We start from the raw sequence: 18,880 nt of genomic DNA on the forward strand, positions 1-18,880 counted from the left end.
CAAGCAGAAAACAACATTCTGTAATTTTGGCAAGAAGAAGAAAAAAAATCTCCAGATCATTTTAGTCGTCCCTATTGTGAAAGTTTTCATGTCACAAAATTTTACACTGTGGTTATACACCAATATCAAGCCATGAAGTTCTGCATCTTCAAACTATATGATAATTTCTGAGAATTTGCCCAATGCAGGAGGAACGCAAACAACCCCAGAGCTCCAGCTTTCAAGGGAAGCTAGGGAGAACAGAAAGTGCTTGGATCTCTTGAAACCCAACACAGCAGCTTCACTGAGATACCATATTCGTTTCTGGTTTCCTCATAAACTGTACTATTAACCCAGGAGTGGCTCAGAGTGTTGAAGCACCAAGCCCATTTTGGATGAAAAAACAAAGGAAACCAGCTATCTCTTGGTTGCGACAGTCTTTATTTTTGGAAGGAGGCTGCTGGACTCACACATGCGCCCCAGTGGTGCTTGAGCTGCACCCTGTGTCAGATTTGACCCTCTATCAGCGAAAGCAGGTGGCATCCTCCTTTAAGGTTAAAGCTATAGGGGAGGGGCTGTGCATGCTCAGTATCAAACCTAGGTCTTGTTTTCCTCAGGAGCTCCCGTTTTTTCCCCAGGGGTAAGTCAAACCTGGGTGTTTTGGCTTTAGCCCTTTCTAAGAAAGATTATTTGCACTAAAAGGTGGCATTTTGGGTGAGAAGTGTTGCTGTATTGCAATAGTTGAGTTTAATAGTTTTCTGTCATTTTTTTCCTGCTGTGGAAAGTAGTTTAGGGTTGTTTTGTTTTGTTTTGTTCCTTTAATGCCTTTGATGTGAAGGTGGAAAGGGGGTGAATGTGGTGAAGACTGGAAGCATGTGCTTAGACTGAGTAGTGGGAGCAGAAATGTCTTGTTTTCTCTCTAGTTTGCCACCAGTTTGTGGTCGTGCTGGGCCAAGCAGTCGGGGCTTCATTTCCTCCAGTGTTGGGACCTTCGCTTCCAGAGAAAGTCAATTGTAGTGCAGATAGGTTAAAGCTTATGAGAATCAAATTCTGTGCTTGCCTGGATTATTTGGTTTGGCTGTTGGTTTTTGGAAGGGTGGGTTGCTTTCTTTTGTTTGGTTGATTGGTTTTTTGTTGGTTTGGATTTTTTTTTTTTTGGTTCAGTTTAATATTCACAGCCTTCTGGAAGACTCTGAAAGTGAGTGCTGTGTGGACACGGCTACGGGGGCATGTGTCTCTCATTGCTGTATTTTGCAGAGATCTCGCTCATCAGTGAGATGGCAAAGGGGATCAGCTGGGACACATCCCCAGTGAGGGGGCTGTAAGGCAGCTCTTCTGGGGGAGTGGTCAGGAGGCAGCAGAATAATCAGTGTGTCTTGAGGCTTCAGCCCACCTAATTAATCTGGAAAACTGCTTTCACCTGGAGTCTGGGCTGCTCTTGCTCCATCAAAATAAATAGGATGGAGCTGAGCTAGGTCTCAGTGGGAGTGCATTGCTGCCTTAGACCTGGGAGTCAGTGGCTCAGGAGCAGCGTCCCAGCACTGCGTGAGGAAACACTGTGCTCTTGGTGAGGTCCCGCTTCTTGGAAAAGATTTAACTTGCTATTAATAATCCCCTAGTGGTTTTTGAAGGAGGGACTTGTGGATGCAATGTCCTATTCAGCTTGCAGTTTGATGGGGGCTGTAAATCCCCCTGTAGTTCCAGTCTGGTGTAGCCAGTGTTCTCTGCTTGTGAAAAGCAGCCTGCTAGCTAGTTCAACAGCTGATGCAGGGCCTTACCTTAAACAGAGACACACTAGACAAGACTTACTACTATGCATTGTTCTGTTGTAATCAGCAGTTTGGTATAAGAGCCAGTGTTCAGTAGTGCCATTTCCTGTGATGCCCTTTGGGAGAGTGGATGTGGCTAAAAGGGATGTTGCTTAAATGTCTGTTGATAAAAAAGTAGCTGGTTGGTAGAACCAATTTGAGCAATGCAAATGCTTGAAATCTTGTGTTTAACTTTAGGCACACTGATTATTTTACTGTAAGTAGAGCATTTGCTGATGTGGGAAAGGACAATTAACTAGAGTAGTGACATTTATGGATAGATTTTGCTTAGGCTTTAGCTGTTATTTTCCTGTGGAAATTCAGGCCCTTAGGTATATGTTTAGTAGACAGAGGCTGCTCCTTTGTGTTGAAGGCTGATAGAAGGAAAATGGCACTAGGTTTAGGTTTTATTAAAATCACAGGAAAGAAGACAGTTTATCTTGTATGCAGCTTTGTGCTGACGTTGGTTTTCATGCAGCTTAACAGCCCTTTCCAACCTGAGAGCAGGATGCTCCAAACTGAGTAAAAAGCAATGCTCACTACCTGTCTAATGCCCACAGTATTATCACAGCTGCCTTGCCAAAGCTGGCTGCCTAATCCTGCTGCCTGCTTTGGAAATAGACTTGTACAGGTAGTAAAGGTTGCAGAGAGTGTTGAAGGAGTCTCTCAAATTTTGCTTCTGTGAAAGCATTAACCAGGAGACTTCTTGTGCATGGTATAGGGAAACATGCCTTTTTGGCTATCAGGTAGAATCTGATAATGCTTTTCTTAGAAAACAGTAAGCTAGGAGCTTGGCTGGGTGCAGGGATAAAAGTGAAACAGCTGGAAAATACTTCTCTGGAGAAATTTGGAGTTGTGTTTGGTAGAGGGAAGTACCATCTGTGTCCTTAACTGGTGTTATCAGTGTGTGCAGCTAATACCTCCTGCCTCTCCTGCACTGCAGGCTGTGGGCACTGCTTGTTTTGGGGGAGGTTTATGGTATCGCTGCTGAATGAGACCACCAGGGCCAGAGCAGGCAGGGTGAACTGGGTTGCTTTGCCTTTTTGAGACCAAGATCTTTGTCCAGCAGTGAACCAAAGCTGGGGCATGCCATGGCATGCGGGAATCAAGTTGCACCGAGACTTTTCAAAGGAAAGGTCTCTGAGGAAGGTCTGTTTTGTTATAACTATTTATCTGTTGAAGGTAGTTCCTGTTTATGCAGTAACAAGAAGTGTACAAGTCATGAGCAGTTATGATAAGTGGAAAATAATTGTTAGAAGTGACCACTTTGGTGGCTTGGGAGAACCTACTGTGGGGTTTCTCTGCCCACTCCTACGAGGTCAGGACTGAGTGCAGGGTATTGAGCAATGCCTGAGGTCTGTGGGTTTAGCGGCAGAGCAGGTTGCAGAGCATATGCTCCCCCACTGTGATCCTTCAAAGCTTGTGGTGGCATTGAGTTGCAGCTTATGTGGAAGGTTTTAGGCTAGATGTGATCTTCTGGGTTTCAGTGTGGCATTCTTGAAAGTGTCTTACCAGACTGAAAGCCTGAAAGGAGTAATTTCTGGTACTTTGTGGGATAACTGCTGTTCTCAGAGAATTTGTGATTATTCACATGTAGTGTGGATATGTGCTCACATCTGTGAGGCACAGCTATTAGCTGTGACACTTCTGCATTTTATTTGTCTCTGGCTGTTCATGAGATTTTAAATGATGTTGGTTTTGGTTTTTTTTTCATTACAAAAAGGATAAGCAACTGAAATGATACTTTCACCTATTTTGAGGCATGCCCAGCTTTGGCTCTGGGAGCTTAAGACACTTTGATTTCCATTAGCTTAGAACAATGGTCTGCTCTTTTCTAAGAGCAGGAAGTTCTGTGGACAGCAGAGGTGAGGAAAGCCCCACTTTTTGCAGACCGGAGTCATCCTCAAAACATAAGAGGTCACACAAATTAAGTAAAGAGAGCTAGATCCCTCTCTAACAGCAGCCAGAAGTAGATACTTCAGGAAAAGAACTGTAGTATGATCTTCCCTCTGAAACACTCTTTCTTAATTTTGGCAGTTTAATAAATTAGGGTCTTCCAGGCAATTTGTTTAGACCATTGTGTTAAACAGGACGAATATGTGCCAAATAAAATATCAGTCCAGTTCTCTTTGGAATCGAGTTATAACCGTGGCTCTCGCCACTGCTGTTTCCCTGGCAAGGAACATGGCCATTTGCTTGCATTGTGCTGAAATAACTCTTTCATATGAAAATTTTGCAGGATGCCCCCAACCCTGTAGCAGGAAAGGTGGTCACCTGCCTCATACTCTAATTAAAGTTGAACTGAGAGTTTTTGTCAACTGCAAATATACTCGAGAAATTCCTCCCGCTCTCCTTATATTCCTGCAGCCGTCAAGTATTTTGACATGGGTGTAAAAGCTGCTGTGTTTGAATTTAGAAATTGGCCAGTGGGATGAGAATGTGCAGCTGTGGAAAGCATGAGTGCTCCAGCTCTGTCACTGCTTCTCTTGGGTCCACCTATTTCTGTGAGGCTTGTGGGAGGTTAAGGGGATAAAAATGGCCAAGGTAATTAGCAGATCTGGTGGAAATCAGTGGGTCAGGCTCTGAAATCGTTGGAGGGGAGAAGGCAGAAGACAAGTAGAAAAATTTTTATGTGATGGAACTTATTTCCATGGAAAATAGAACAAAAATATTATTTATTATTATTTAAATTTAAAAAAAAAATACTGGGTTTGAGACCTCAGCTGCAGTGGCTGGGTGTAGGAGAAGTTGCCTAATCATCCAAGGGCATGCCATTTAGAGAGGTAACCAGCCAGGGACAGTGAAATCACACCCTGCTTAGTTGCTTCACCTGCTGCAAAGACTACCTGCTTTATATGGGGAGTTGATTATTTTGGGGTAAAATGGAAAGTGGATTTTTTTTTTTCTCTCTGGGATTCTTATGATGCAGCATCCCAGTGGATTCTGAGGGATATTTAACTTATTGGGAAGGTTGGCCAAATTCTCTCCCATCTAAATACAGCATCTGCAGCAGTGTGGAATGTGTGTTGTACAGCTGTGAATGTTCCAGGCATTCAGCATGTCTCCTTTTTCACACAATAGCTTCTATTTATGGGTTTTCATCAAGTTGTACTCATGCATTCAACTTGTCTTTGTGCGTGTGTTTTTCTTTTTTTCCTTTCTCCTTTTTTTTTTTTTTTTTTTTTTTTTTGCTTTTGTTTTTTAAGGTTTGTAGAAACTCCGAGCCCCTTCTCCTGGAAGGAGAGTTACTACCGATCAGCCATGTCCCAGGGCTCACAGCCGAGGGAATTCCTCAGCCCAGAGGTAATCCAGCATCTCTGGGACTTCCTGGAACAGTAAGTAGCCCTTATGTGGAATTTGTGAAAGGTGTTTTAGGACAGGATGCTCCAGGGATTGATGCTGGGGGTTTTGGAACCTTATGTACCTGTTGATTAGATATGGATGTGATGATTAGATGTGTCAGTCTGTGGTGACTTACAGCTCTTGAGCTCTCAAGAGTTTCCACATCCAGGCTATGGGGACCAAATGCAGTGATCAGCAGTGACACTGACTCTCTTCAAGACCTCTGGCTGAGCTGACTCCTTTCTAGGAAGTGATCACCTAAGGCACATGGTTGGCATTTTCCCCTAAGGAAATGGAAGGAGGTGAAGATGGTGCAGAGTTCACCCTCCCAGGTCCATTGAAGGAAATAAAACTGACTCTGTTCCCATTCCTGACTTGCCATGACTAATGCTAAAACAGTTACTGCTATAAATCCTCCATGAGTTCTGTCTTTCAGTGATTTAACTCTTGCACTCTTATCTCATCTTTCTGGTCAGGCAAGTGAAATGTCCCTCCAGGCCCTGTCCTGGTTTGGGGCTGCTGTAGTACAGCGGGTGAGGAGATAGTTGTTCGTTAGTAATAACTTACTTTGTCATGAGACTGGTTCGTGGTTATGCCGAAGTACTGGATGACACCCTAGCAGGAGGCATGGGAAGGGAAGGTGGGGTGGTGGAAAATGGAATTTGGCCAGTTTTAACTCTAGTACTGTGTTCTTTTCAGGCCAATATGCTCAGTTCAGCCAATTGATTTAAACTTCATCGATGGCCCATCTGAAAATGGCTCTACAAACAAAATTGAGATTAGCATGGACTGCGTCCGGGTGCAGGACACGGAGCTCAATGACCCAATGTGGGTGAGTAGTGAGAGCTTCCTTGACCTTTGGGGAAACATGGAGAATTTTTGCAGGAGCTATTCCAGCTGTGTTGCCCCAGGTCCATCTTCCTCCCTTGGCTGACTCCTGACCTGCTCTCCTTCTCCTGCCACAGCAATGGCAGGAGAGAGGGATGAGGCAGCTAAGCTTGGCAGGAGAGCTGGGGAGTCTCTTTCACACACTACTCAACCATCCCTGCACTCTCCCTGCTTAGAGGTAGTTTTATGTGGCCTTGTTTGGGTTCTGGGCGCAGTCACAATTTTGCTGACCAAGGCCAGAGGTTCTTCACTGGTTTTTGTTCTCTTGAGGGTCATATAGGAGTGAAAATTTTTTTTCAGACCACAGTTGGGTTTTTTTCCTCCTGTTTCTCCAGACTAGAGAGTGTTTATATTGAGTCTTGGCCATGGGTGTCTCATCAGTATGGCTCAAGACTGGAATGCAGATGAGGCACTGGTGGTTGTTGGTTCATTGCTTTTGGCACAAACAGACTGACTCTTTCTTAGCAATAGCCCTACTGAAGAAGCCAGGTGCTGTTCTTGCAGGCTGGAGCAGGAGCTATTTTGAAGTTTGAGTTGTTCATGTCCTGTTTCTGTTCTTCCTGGGTTTTGTATACTTTAGGATAAAAATAATGTGTAGTTTGGAATTTGTTTTGGTGTCTGTAAATTTTCTTGTTCCACTGTTTCCATCCTGAGAAAGTGGTGCCATTTGATTTCCTGGCTAATCAACCACAATTTTTAATGTACCCAAAAATGGTATGTTGGCAATTTGAATCCTGGCAGTGTTTGTAACCTGGTGGATTGTGTCTGCAAGCAAAGAACTCCTGGGTCATGCTGACTGCAGTCCCCAATGACAGACAGTTTGATCTGTTAGTGCTACTTTGGTGTGACTGCTGGGGAGACTGCAGTGCTCTTCTTTTTCCATGGAGGTTACAAAGGGTTAAAAGGACAATTTGAGGTTGGGTATGTGCTCAGCTAATGTGGTGAAGCTAATCCAAGTGCACAAGGAGAGGTGACTGAAATTAAGTCTGGTTATCTTTTGATTCTGCATTTTTGGGGGCACAGAGGGGTGGGGTACAAGCCTTCCATCAGCATGTGGATCTCAGCTTTTTCCACCACTATAGCAAAGCTCCAGTGAAATGTTATCTCTTCAATGGGCCAAAGATTCTCCACGTTTACAGGGACTTCTGACTTTCAAAGTGCATAGTTATAGTCTGCTTGAACTATGTCCTCTTAAAAAACAATACCCACCAGTTTAAGGGTCATCAGCAGAAACTTTGCTCCTTCCACGCTCAAATCTGGACTTGTGGCACTGAACACTAGTAAAGCCTCCCCATCTCCAGCTCCTCTGAGCTGTCTGCAGAGCACAGTGGTGGCTGACGGGCTCACTGAAGGCCTGTTCAGAGTCTCCCTCTCCCGTCTGTGGAGCAGAGAAACATGAATGGAAAGACCCTTTCCCCTGTCCTCTCTGAACCTTGCTGAAGTGAGCACTGGTGCTAGGGAAGGGCACAAGCAGCTTTCTCTATGCAATAACCTCTTGCTTATGATGGGCTTGATCCCAGCCTTGTTGGAGGCATTTCTGGAGAGGCCAAGCTGTACGGTGACTTCTTTTTAAGAAGTGTTTTTCACTGACGTGACAAGCTGAAGGGGGAGCAGGGAAATTCCATCCTATCCTCACCCTTACTGTAAGGCACCAGCTTAGAGTACATTAATGTATGTACATTAACAAATGTTCCAGTTTGTCTCCAGTGGAAGACAGCACCTTTGCTCAGTTGAATGCTGGACAAAAGCCTTCACAAAGCAAAATATGCATCGCAAACCTGTGCAAACAGCCTGTCTTTTAAAATGAGGAAAGCTCTTTTTACTCCCCTTACCACCACCACCACCTCCCTATAAATTTGCAAACATCCCTGACAGGTGACAACTCCCCTTGCAGAGAAGTCTGTGTTTGCTTTGCTGTTTCTGGGGCTCAAAGCGGCTGCAGCTTGCGTTAGCAGAGAATGTGTAGCCCGAGGCAAGGTGTTTGCTTTAATCTGAAATACCTTACAACCCTCTTCCCCTCCAGCTTCTCTTTTCCTTTGGATAGCTTCAGGGCACGAGCTTTCCTTGCACCTGTCTCTCCTGTAACCTCAGCCATGTCACTTCTAGACACGAGGTGCTGCACGCAGCTGATTGCAGCAAAGGGTTGAAGAGGGCAGATAAACACAAAGGAATGCAGCAGAAACAGAGGGGCCCTGGGAGATGAGCACTGAGATCAAGGCAGAGGGCTTTATAGTATTACATTTGTCTTAAGAAAAGAGCAAGGCCAGCTTTTCTCCAAAATGTATCGCCATGTGAGATTTAAATGGGTGCAAAGCAATTAAGACTGGTGTTTTTGAAGCAGTTGTCCTTGTGTAGACTTTGAGGCAATCCCAATCAGCCTTTAAAATAAGTTCTGCACCTTCTTTCAACTTACTTCTGAAAAATGAAACTTTCAGTCTTAAAAGATGTCCACCTTTGATCCCAACAGTTGTATTGGTAAGACCTGTGATTTTTTTTATTATTTTTTTTAATTTTATTTGTATTATTTAACTTTTGGGGGTACAGTTGTTTGTTCACAATAGAGTTGGCAGTGGGGAAGGAGCTATAGTATTCAGAACAGTGCCTGAAGAAACTGTCCTACCAGTGGGCTGGAAAGTGAGCATAAGTTCTGCCCTCCTGAACACCCATTAGTTGTGTTCATTGCCTTGAAAATGCAACTGTGTGGAGAGAGAGCTGGAGAAGAGGGTTGTGTGACACAGAGATCCCTCTCATCTGAGCCCTTGCAGTTCTCACACACTTCTTTTTAAGGAAGAAACATTCTTCCTGTGTCCATTTAAGAAAGGGGTAAGAGAAACTGGTGATCTGCACTGTCTTGGGATGAAAAGAGCTGGAGGGGCCAGGAAGAGGGTTTGTGGGTCTGGTGTAACACCAGACAGTCAGCAGCCTTCCCTGGCTCTGTGCCTTGTGACCAGCTCTTTCACAATGTCCTGGGTGGCCCCTCCGTCAGGGTGTCGGCTGTGCCCCTTCCTTTCCTCTGGTGTGAACCACAGGCAGACTGGAAAATCCCAGCAAAGATCTGCCTTTTTGCATGACCAGAGTGAATGGCTGGTGGTCCCTGTGGGTGTGGAGAACGTTTAGCTTCTGCCATGGCCCTAGTGTGGGAAGGAGCTGCGGATGTCCAGGGAGGTAAGTTGAATGTGTGTCCTTGTGGGCCTCCTGCCATTCATTAAGCCCACCAAAGAGGGGTTCCTCAGCCTCTACTCTGATCAAGGATGCAGCCAGCAACCACAGGGTCTGTGGTGGGGTGGTGTCTAGCTCCCTGCGTTCAGGAGGAACACTGCTTACAAAACCTATAACCTGCAGTGCTAGAAATTAGGCAATGTTATAGCAATTTTATATTTTTGTCTGACTGACTAAATGCCCTGGAGCAACAGGGAGGAGAGGTCTGGAGACCTCTCTCTAGGAATGAGTGTGTGGCAGTGCAATAACCCTGCATTGCCCTGGAGCCCTCTTAGTGCTGTCAGTCTGACCTACCAGGTGCAGAATTGCTTTCCTTCACAATCCCTCAGAGGTCCTGTAAACTGTTCAGCAATGCTTAGAGATGCTAGTCTGGACCCAAACAAAGCTGCTTTGGGCTAAGGACTTCAGCGAGCAATATCCTGATAAAAGTGTTATTTGTGGGGTTTGCAGAGTCTGTAAGTCGTCTGCCACCACCGTCCCAGCAGTATGTCCAGGATTCCAGGGAGCTTGCTGGCAGGAGCTGCAGTGCTGTCCCCAGTGATGGAGCAGCTTGTCCCCCTCCCCCTGTACATACCTTCCTTTCATGCCCCTGAGCGAGCCGTCCTCCCGCAGCCCCTTGCCTAACCAGTTCAGTGGAATGCCTTTTGCCCAGACAGTCGCCGTGGTCAGAGTTTTCTTAACCTGGATCCATCCCTCCCCATAAAAGGCAGAGAGAATTCCTCGTCCTTTTTTTTACTTTTCGATATTTATTTGTTCTTCCTCGTCTTCTGCAAATAACTGTGGGGATTTGCTGTGTGTGGCTTGATTAGGCACCGCTGAGCTCCTTGTGGGGTGGGTTTTTGCCTTGGAGATGGTGGTGTAGTACAGGAGGTTGTCCTTTTGAGTTTGGGTACTCAGCTTCATGGGCTGTGGGTGTCCCAAGCCTGGTAGCTACAGAAATTTTTGAGGTGCAACATGCATTTCATAGTTTTATAAATGAGAGCTGAAGCTCCGTGACTGCTGTTCTCTATACATAGAGGTGAAGATAACTGTTGGCTCTAGGATAGACAGGATGCATCTCATGGAGGACATGGAGGTGTCGAGGCTCTCAGCCTCAGCCCTCTTACCAATGACACATCTCAGAGCTGGTGTTTGATGATTCCCAATGGAAACAAGAAGCCTTTCCCAAATTTAGCTTGCTGTAGGCGCATGAAGGAGCCACCCAAGCCACTTTGTACAAGATACCCTCCCCTGCTGCAGCCCAGTGGGCTGTAGAGGAGCTACTCTGGCCCAAGGTAGCTGCTGGCTCTCTTCTGCATGCTCTCAGCCTTGGTACTGTGTAAATCAGTTCAGTAATTCATACTTGGCAGCTATGCACTGAATTCCTGGGTCCCCATCACCTGGGAGCTGTGGTCAGGATCAGATGTGCAACACTACGAAGGGCAGACACAAAAAAATCCAACTTACTGCCCAGAAGGATGTCTGTGGTGTCCTATCCAAGACTTTAATATTAAAGCACAGGCTCTAAACTGTGTTAGCTTTTAATTGCTTCCTTAAAAGTGTTTGTGTGGTTCAGGAGGACTCCACTTGCTGCACGGTAATGGCTGAAGAAGCAGATGAATGCTGGTTAAGGGGCGGCGAGACTGTGGGACAGGCTGGACGTCCCTGTGTATCCACAGCAGGGCAGGGAGAGTGCCTTGGTGCAGGGACTGACTAATACATGGTGTGTATTTCCACAGGCTCTAGCAGGTGTTGCAGTCCTGCATTTTGTTGGGAAATGGTTTTGCACCTGGAGGATAAGGCTGATTTGATAAATAGATGCAGCAAAGTGGGTTGTGTGGCCATCTGTTTCCACGCCTAAGTATTCCTGGATTGACCATAGAAAGGAAGGAAGGACTTTGTACAGCACAGGGATGTGATCAAAGCTTTTATTACTGTCTGGTTTGTGCTTGAGAGAGTTTGAGGCTTGCCAAGTTTCTCTTCTTTGTGGGTATTTATTCGTTCCATAGCCGTGCAAAGAAAGTTGAGATTATGCACAGGCATTTCCATAATGAGCAAATGCATTACTCTGTTGGAAGCTTCCCTCCAGCACCTCTCTTGTTTGCAGTTAAACTCAGAAGCTCTCCTAATTTAGGCTTGGCTATGTAATCTTACTCAATGTTTAATCTTCTGCAGTGTAGGTCCCTCCAAATGATCTAATCATCACATTTAGAGCTGCAGATCCAAATCTAGAAATGGTCAATTCTTTCAGATAAGAATGAATGTAAAGAATGCATTTGTACATTCAGTTTGGTCAGAGCTTGAAGACTTCTCTCATCTTGTGTGTATCAGGAGTCTAAAGACGTATTCGTGTTTCTTTAAAATAATTTTTCCCTAGCTCCCTTTCCTGTGCTACTTGGCCCTGGTTCTGGCTGCAGACCAGGACTGGCTTCATTTCTTCCTGTAGGAATGCAACCAGTTGATGAATATCCTTACACCAAGTGTTTTATTTTTATGTAAACTCCCAGGATTCTCAAAGGTATTGAAGAAAACTAATGGGTGATATGTCTGCTGTGCTATAGATCATTTTGGAAGCATATTTAAGATTCCTTTAAATATTTCTTCCCTTTGAGCATCTTGCTTTGCATCCATCTTGGGAAGGAATAAACTAATTTTAAGCTAAAAAGCACAAAACTACTGGAAGGTAGCCACATGTGAGATGAGGTGTTTGTTCTCCTCTGGAGGGGTGGCTTTAACTCCACGATTCATATTGCTATGAGCACCTGAAGTGGAAGAGTGTAGCAATTGGAGTCCTGTCGTCTGCCCACATACAAATACCTCAGAACAAGCGAAGCAGTCACTTCAGAAAACATCTTCCCCAAGCAGCTAGGCCTGCCTCCAAAGGTTTCCATGGTGCTGCACGTGCTCCTTGAGCAAGTATGGAGCAATAATGCATAGTGCTTATTTTACATCTTTAAAAGGTCTGCACAAACACTGAATTGATCTTGAAGCAATAGATTGTAGGAACTTTTGCCTGTGGAGCAAGTTTTAAGGTTTATGCTGTTTTGATGGGAACTTTGCTCTGTTTCTACCTGGTTGATAGGATCCTCTTAGGATCCTCTTTCCTTCCCCCTCCCCCCAATTATAGCCATAATTTCCATATTTTTTGGGAGCACTTTGATTGGGTTAGAGCCTGTAAGTGGTAAACCCCTTGGGTGGCTGGCGTTTCAGCAAGCCATGAAGTGCAGCATGAACACCAGTAGAAGTGGAGTGGCCATCCCCAGAGTTTGCCTTCCTTTAGACTTTTTGTGTTTGTTTTGCCTTGTTATTTTTGGTTGTTTTTAAACCGAGCTGCTGGAAGAAGGAATGTAAGATCCTTTTCTCTTGTTAGCTGGAAGTAGGGTGATGAATTGAGCTGTCTATATCCAGCCAAGTGAAAACTTATGGAGCCTTGTGGTGTCCCTCTTTGTAGGCTGAGATGGATGGAAGATGGAGAGCACCTCTCAGTGCTGTTGCAAGCTGCAGAGCTGACTGTGCCAGGGAGAGGTTGCTCCTTTCAGGCTAAGACAGACCTGGAGCACAGCCCTGGGAGTGTCCTGCTCGCCTTCCTGGTCCAACACAGCCAAAGTGTCTGTGCTGCAGAGAGCTGTGGGGTGTAGCTTTTGTTTTAAAAGTCATTTCTTGCATTAATTGGGATTCTTGCTTTGAAGAGAGTCTTATGCATCCAAAGTCTCACTGTATATGTTGCTTTGTGGTTCTGCACATCCTGCCCACAGTCCTGTTAATGACTATTATTTTTTCCTCCAGTATTTCATGGGGAGACTTTTGGACTAGATAATATTTCCTTCTGAATGTCTGTACCATCTACTTTCCACCTCACTGTCATTGATTTGATAGCATTAAAATTAATGGGGGAGTGAATTGTCAGGCAGTCAAAAATTAAATCAGTCTCTGTGAAGCATAGATTAAGGAGTGGTTTGTGGGGTGAGATCGTTTAATCACTGGTAACTGAACTCTTCACTAATCAAAATCTGAATTTGCAGAGATTAATAAAAGATCAAAGGAATTTTCAGTAATGAATGTAACTGCCACTCTAAAAGAATGGATTTTTATCTCCAGCTTGCTTAAACAGAAGGAAAAGGTACCCTGAAGTACTCTTATTTCTCTTTGAGAACATGGATGGGTGTGGTGGACCTCATGGGGATGTCCAGACTGGGTTAAAATTAAACAAGTGTGAAACAAAAGTGATCAGTCTTCTGGGAAAGATCTCTAACCCAACAACTGAACCCCATGGCCATTGCCATACTGGTGTTGGACATGGCATGTGAGAACAGGCAAGGGTCACCCACAGACCGGCACTGCCAAGTACAACATTTCTGCATAGGAAACAAGGCATAACCCAGCTTCCTGGCTGCCTCAGGAGGTGTGTGGTACCCCAGCACTCTGGCACAAGGTAGGTAACAGTGACGTGTTAACATGCGAAGCAGGAATGGCCATTGGTTGAAGGGTCAGGGTTTAACCAGAGGTTTGGAAGACTGTTCTCGAATTATTGCAAAGTGGTAACTTTCTTTTTAATACTGGATTATTTTGAAAGGGTTTGGGTGGGAGGGAGTTGGCAGTGTAGCAGAGTCTAGTTGGAAAGAGCTGCTATGATTGTGCATTTATAAACAGTTGTGCATTTCATGAGAGCAATCTGTAGTTTATACAAGATAAGGGAAGAACAACGCTTTCCCCTCTGCTGCTTGTGCAAGAGCAGCCCTGGTCTATCAACACTTGCTCCTTTCTCTAATTGAAAACAAAGGCTCTGTAATCTGTCGCTATCTCCTTTTCCCTTTCCCTGGCCAGAGCGCTTGGTCTCTGGGATGCAGGCTTGTGCCATGACCCTGTCCCACCTCCAGCTGGAGGGATGGGACTGTTTATGCCAATCAGTAGCAATTTTCATGAATTTTCTTGCGTAACCCTCTATTAACTTTCAAAAAATATTTCACAGATATGGGAGGGGACAGGGAAGGAGAGGGTCAATCGTGCTGTTTTGAGCATCCAAAGATCCTCATGAGGCAAAAATGCTGTTTAAGTGTTGAGGCTTGTTACTCCAACAAAAGAGCTGCAGAGGCTTGAACCCCCAAAATCCCCTGGTCATATTTCCATGCATGAGTGTCTGCTGACCCGCATTTTGTGTTCATCAGTGCAAAAGTGTCTGCTCAAGTGTCTGCTGGCCAGTGGTTTTGTGGGCTTATGTGTTGCCTTGCCAAGAGCTCTGTGTTCATACAGTGTTATCTCTCAGCTTTTTTAGTGAAAGCAACTGTTCTTTAAAGAGAATCAGTAGGGTACAGAAAAAGTTAGAAAATTAGATAAAAGGAGCACCAGGAATAAGCAGAAACACTTTTTAATAAATCATCTGTATGCTCTTTGACCAACCTATGTCATACACCAACTGTGAGTCCTTGCTGGCACTTTGATGGGAATGACCCTTGATGGTATTGGAGGGTTTTTGGTTGTGCAGACATAGGGCAGGTGTGGGAGCCTTGCATCACCTTGGCTGGAGAGCTGAATCTCTCCGGAGGAGTGTTTTGCTCTCTCATTAAATGGAGCTCAGCAGCCAGAGGGCAGAGTGCCTGAGGGCTGTGTGCGCCCTTCCTAAACCAATATTGCACAGTGGTTGTGAAGGGAACTGGTTTTGTTTCACAATTCCTTTCCACCTTCCCTCTCCCTGCTCCCCTCCATGTAGTGTTATCTCCTGACATGATGCCATTAACTCTCTAATTAGCCCTGGGGGTGTTCTGGGGGAGATAACGAGACTGTAGGAGCTCAAATAAGCAGCGTGCGCAGATGTTTACCCAGGGTCGGAGGGCAGGGCTGTTGTGACAGGCGATTGCCTTGGGGAGGGCCTGTTCCTTGGGGAAGGAGAAAGGGTCCTGCACTGTGGGCAAGGCTGGAGCTGGGCTCTACTCCTGTTTTTGGCAAGTCCACCTATTTACCCTGCACTTTCAAAATGGGGGGAAAAAATGCCAATGGGAGTCCTTGGAAGAAAGGATTGATCCTCAGTACTAAACACTTGCAGACAGGGCATGTTTGTAGCTTGAAGGCTCATACATTTGAGCGCATTCCAAAGGAATTTCTGGGCTTCCGACCTGTCCCTGGGTCAGTGGTAAGGAAACCAGGAGGGAACTGAATTTGTACTCCCGGGTGCAGCAGACAGGTTAGCTCTGAGAGCAGGGGCTGCCTGGTCTCTCTCTTGCACAGGGATGAACTGCAGCTCCACGCATTGCTCCAGAGCAGCCTGCCCAGGATGCACACAGGGCTGTAGCCAGTCAGCAGCAGGCAGGATGATGCCTTTTATGCATCATCTCTCTTTTTTTATTTGTTCTATCTTGCCATAGATGTTTGGATTAAAAACACACACACAAAAAGGAAAGTCCCTGTTTCAGGGACTGGGATGTTTTTCCCTCCATTCCCTGTGGTTTTAGCAGTGAAGTTTACTCTGCATGAGTTTTTGAGAGGGCAGGTTGACTTTTACATTTTCTCGAAAGTATTTTCCTTTAGCTCTTTAACCTGGCTGTCTTCTGTCACAGAGTATCATGTCTGTCCCTGTGAAGTCTTCACTGGAAAGACTCTCAAAGCCAATTGGTGGAGGCTTGCTTTTTGAGCATTCAGCAGTTATTCAGATGTAACGAAAAAAAACCACAACAAAACAGCACCAAAAAACTGTTCTATTTTTCCCCCTCCTCCTTCTGTTATCTCAGTCCTAATTTGTAAACATTTCTGAGTTCAGTGAATGTCACAGTCCGTGGTGACGCGGTTGATCCAGATGCTATTTTTGTAGGAGCAGAGAGGTCTGAGCAGATTATTTTTTTTCTTTGATCTGCAGAAAATTCTGCATGAACCGCCTAACATGCAGGCAGGTGTGTGTGCACACCCCCCCTTCTACGAGAAATTACGCAATCTCCAATTAACACTGCAATTGTGGTCATGACATTTTTAATCGTCACGATTTTGCGCACTTACCTTGCGACCAGGAAGGTTGAGAACTTGCACGTGGTACTGGTGCGAGAGACTGGGATGAACCATATAACAGCACAGAGAAAGAGCATTCAAACAAAGAGCCTGAATCAGCAGTTTGGCTTGGCCGACAGCTCATTTTGGAAACTTAGGGGTCTTGTTTGCGTATTACTTTGTTCTTCAACATACCAGCAGGAGCCACAAAGCATTGCCAGAAGCTTTCTAGAATATCTGAGTCAGACCTGGGAGAGTTGCAGCTGAAACTTTCAAATCTAACTAGCAATTATTATTTTTAGTTTCCTACAGTATTGGAGGTAAATTGCTTTAAGGAGACTTCCTTTCCTGAGGCTAAGCTACTTTTTTTTAAAAAAATTCGATCCAACTAAGTATCCAAAGCATGAAGTGCCAGGCTTTTCTCTTGCTCCTTTGGCTTGATTTCTTTGTTTTCTACTTTGTTCTTTTTCTGTTCAGGGTGGAAGAGAGTTTATTGGACTAGAAGAATAGAGTTAAACCTTGTTCATCTGGCCTCAATATGAAGTAATTCTTTTTAACATGTGAAAGGAGGGCCTTTGCCTGAATCTGTTTGCTTTTTCTGATTGCTGTGATGAGGCATACATACCTATTTACAAAGATTGTCTTGCCATGACTTCACACCATTACAGTTGGTGTTTCCCTTGGAGACCTGTCCAGAAGGCTCAAACAAATTGTAACTATCACTGCCCCATGGCTGAAAAGTGAGTGTTCAGTCTGAGGAGGTGGGGGATGTCATTCTGCTTTTATGACTCAGCCACTTAAACATACGGTGTTTCAGGGAGTCAAGTTTTCCTCTGAAAACCTCTAAGATAGGCTGCCTGGCTGCTGTTAGGTTGTTGGAGGCTCATCTATGTGAAATTTTTTGCATCTACAAAAGGAGAGAATGAGAGCCTGAGAGCTTTTCTTTCTGGTGGTAAGGTAGAAAAGCTCAAGCCTTTGCTTTTCCCTTGTCCATTAGTGCTGGCACGAATATTCAAGGCATGACACCAGCCCATGGGACAAGGGAAAGCATCTTATGAACATCTTTAGGTCTGGAGCCAGTGAAACAAAGTTTGGATCCCTGGACTGATGAGAGGGGTATGCTTGTGCCTGGGCTGCAGCAGCACTGGTGGGTGCAGTGTCTGCTGTATGCTCTGTTACCTCCTGCCACCCCTGTTGGAGTGGTGGTGGCCTTCCTGGTGTCCCTTGTGGATGACTGATTTGCAAAAAGCCACTTGTCCAGCATCCACTTCAAGGTGACCACACAGGCTAATGCCTCTGAAATACTGAGCCAGGTCAGGGCAGTGTGTACAGAGGGAAGGGATTTGTGCTGACATGTCAATTTATTCATGCTATATACACTTCTCCTCGTGTTTGACATGCAGATCTCTTTGGATAAACTTCCACATATCTCTTTCTATCTGGGTGTTGCTTCACCCACAGCCACCTCCAGCCACCTGTGGGACAGAAGATGGCAGATACATAGCACAACAATGCTGCATTAATGACCTGTAAAAGGAGGATCTTCTGATAGCATAGCTATGAAAGTGGTTTTTGCAATGACTTGCTGAAGTTGGGAGATTTATCTGTCTATCTTCTCGTCCTCTCTCCATCCTGTTCATAGATTTTGAACTCGTGGGGCAATATCAAAAACTTGACAGTATTTAGAGATCATAGTCCTCTGAGCGCAGCATAACTTTTCCTCACTATTGGACAACAGATATCCAGAGGTGACTTCTGGTTTGATGTCCAGCTCTGTGTAAGCTTTGCAGTGCTGCTACAAAGATCTAGTTGGTAAGGGTGCTGTGGCTGCTCCCTGGAAACCTTGCCTATATCTCCAGATTAGCATTTGTGTGGCTTTTTGGCTTGTGCCCATCTCGGATGAGGTCAGGTAAGTACATCAAGCATAGCCCCTGGTGTTAAATGGTGCTGGGGAAGGTGGAGAGGAGGGGAAGGGGCTATGGCAGTGCTCTGTTGAGTTCTTCCTGTGATGTAGGAAATCTGTGTGCTCAGCAGGCTCTTGCTGCCTGGTAGCTCAGGAGCACTGACGCTGTGCATGGCCCCAGCCTGAGCTGGGATGTTGCTGGTGGTGATAGGCAGGGCTCTGCCTTCTCTGGAGAGGGCTCAGTGCTCCTCTCTGCAGCCTGTTCTTGGAAGTGCCTCCTTGCGTTGTGCTTGGTGAGGAGGAATTGGTAAAGTGCACTGGAAACACTTGGAACCTTTTGTTCTTGTGCCCAGCAGCCCCCTGTTGAACTGTGCTCACAGGGTGGGAGCTAAATCAGACCCGTGTTGTGCTTCGTGTGGCAAGAAGCTGCTATGAGGGAAGGAGGGTACTGCGATCCTCTGCCCTGTGTTTGTTCTTGTTTCGCTTCCTGCCTGAAGATGGTTTTGCTCCATTTTATTAGTGGCAGTCTTAGGATTGTGCTGCCTGTCTCTAGCCTGGAGAAAGGCTCGTGTGAGCTTGCAATGTCCTTTAATTCACAGAGGCTGCCGTGTGGTGAAGAAGGCAGCCCAGAAAGCTGTTGGCCCTGTGAGAAACACAGCCCGCTTGCTTCCATCTCCCTGTGAGCCCGAGTCCCCTCCCTGTGTGCTCAGAGAGCTGGGGTTAAGTGATGCCCAGAGGCGAGGCGTGGCAGGGAGCAGCAGCAGCTCCTGGGCAGAAGCTGAGCTTCAGG

The 18,880-nt window shown here is 45.5% G+C and overlaps 1 protein-coding gene across 3 annotated transcripts in view; it reads left to right on the forward strand.

Annotated features, from left to right (window-relative positions):
- TP63 (tumor protein p63) overlaps positions 1-18,880 on the forward strand; it is a 107,796-nt gene that overhangs the window by 19,976 nt on the left and 68,940 nt on the right. For all 3 annotated transcript variants that reach the window (XM_051782158.1, XM_051782157.1, XM_051782162.1), the window contains exons 4-5: positions 4,994-5,122; positions 5,829-5,961. In XM_051782158.1, coding sequence (XP_051638118.1) covers positions 4,994-5,122; positions 5,829-5,961 — 262 coding nt within the window. The remainder of the gene's footprint in view (positions 1-4,993; positions 5,123-5,828; positions 5,962-18,880) is intronic.

The sequence above is a fragment of the Manacus candei genome, unplaced genomic scaffold (assembly GCF_025592945.1).
Source record: "Manacus candei isolate 608988 ecotype Guabito, Panama unplaced genomic scaffold, ASM2559294v1 h1tg000015l, whole genome shotgun sequence".
Lineage (NCBI taxonomy): Eukaryota > Metazoa > Chordata > Aves > Passeriformes > Pipridae > Manacus > Manacus candei.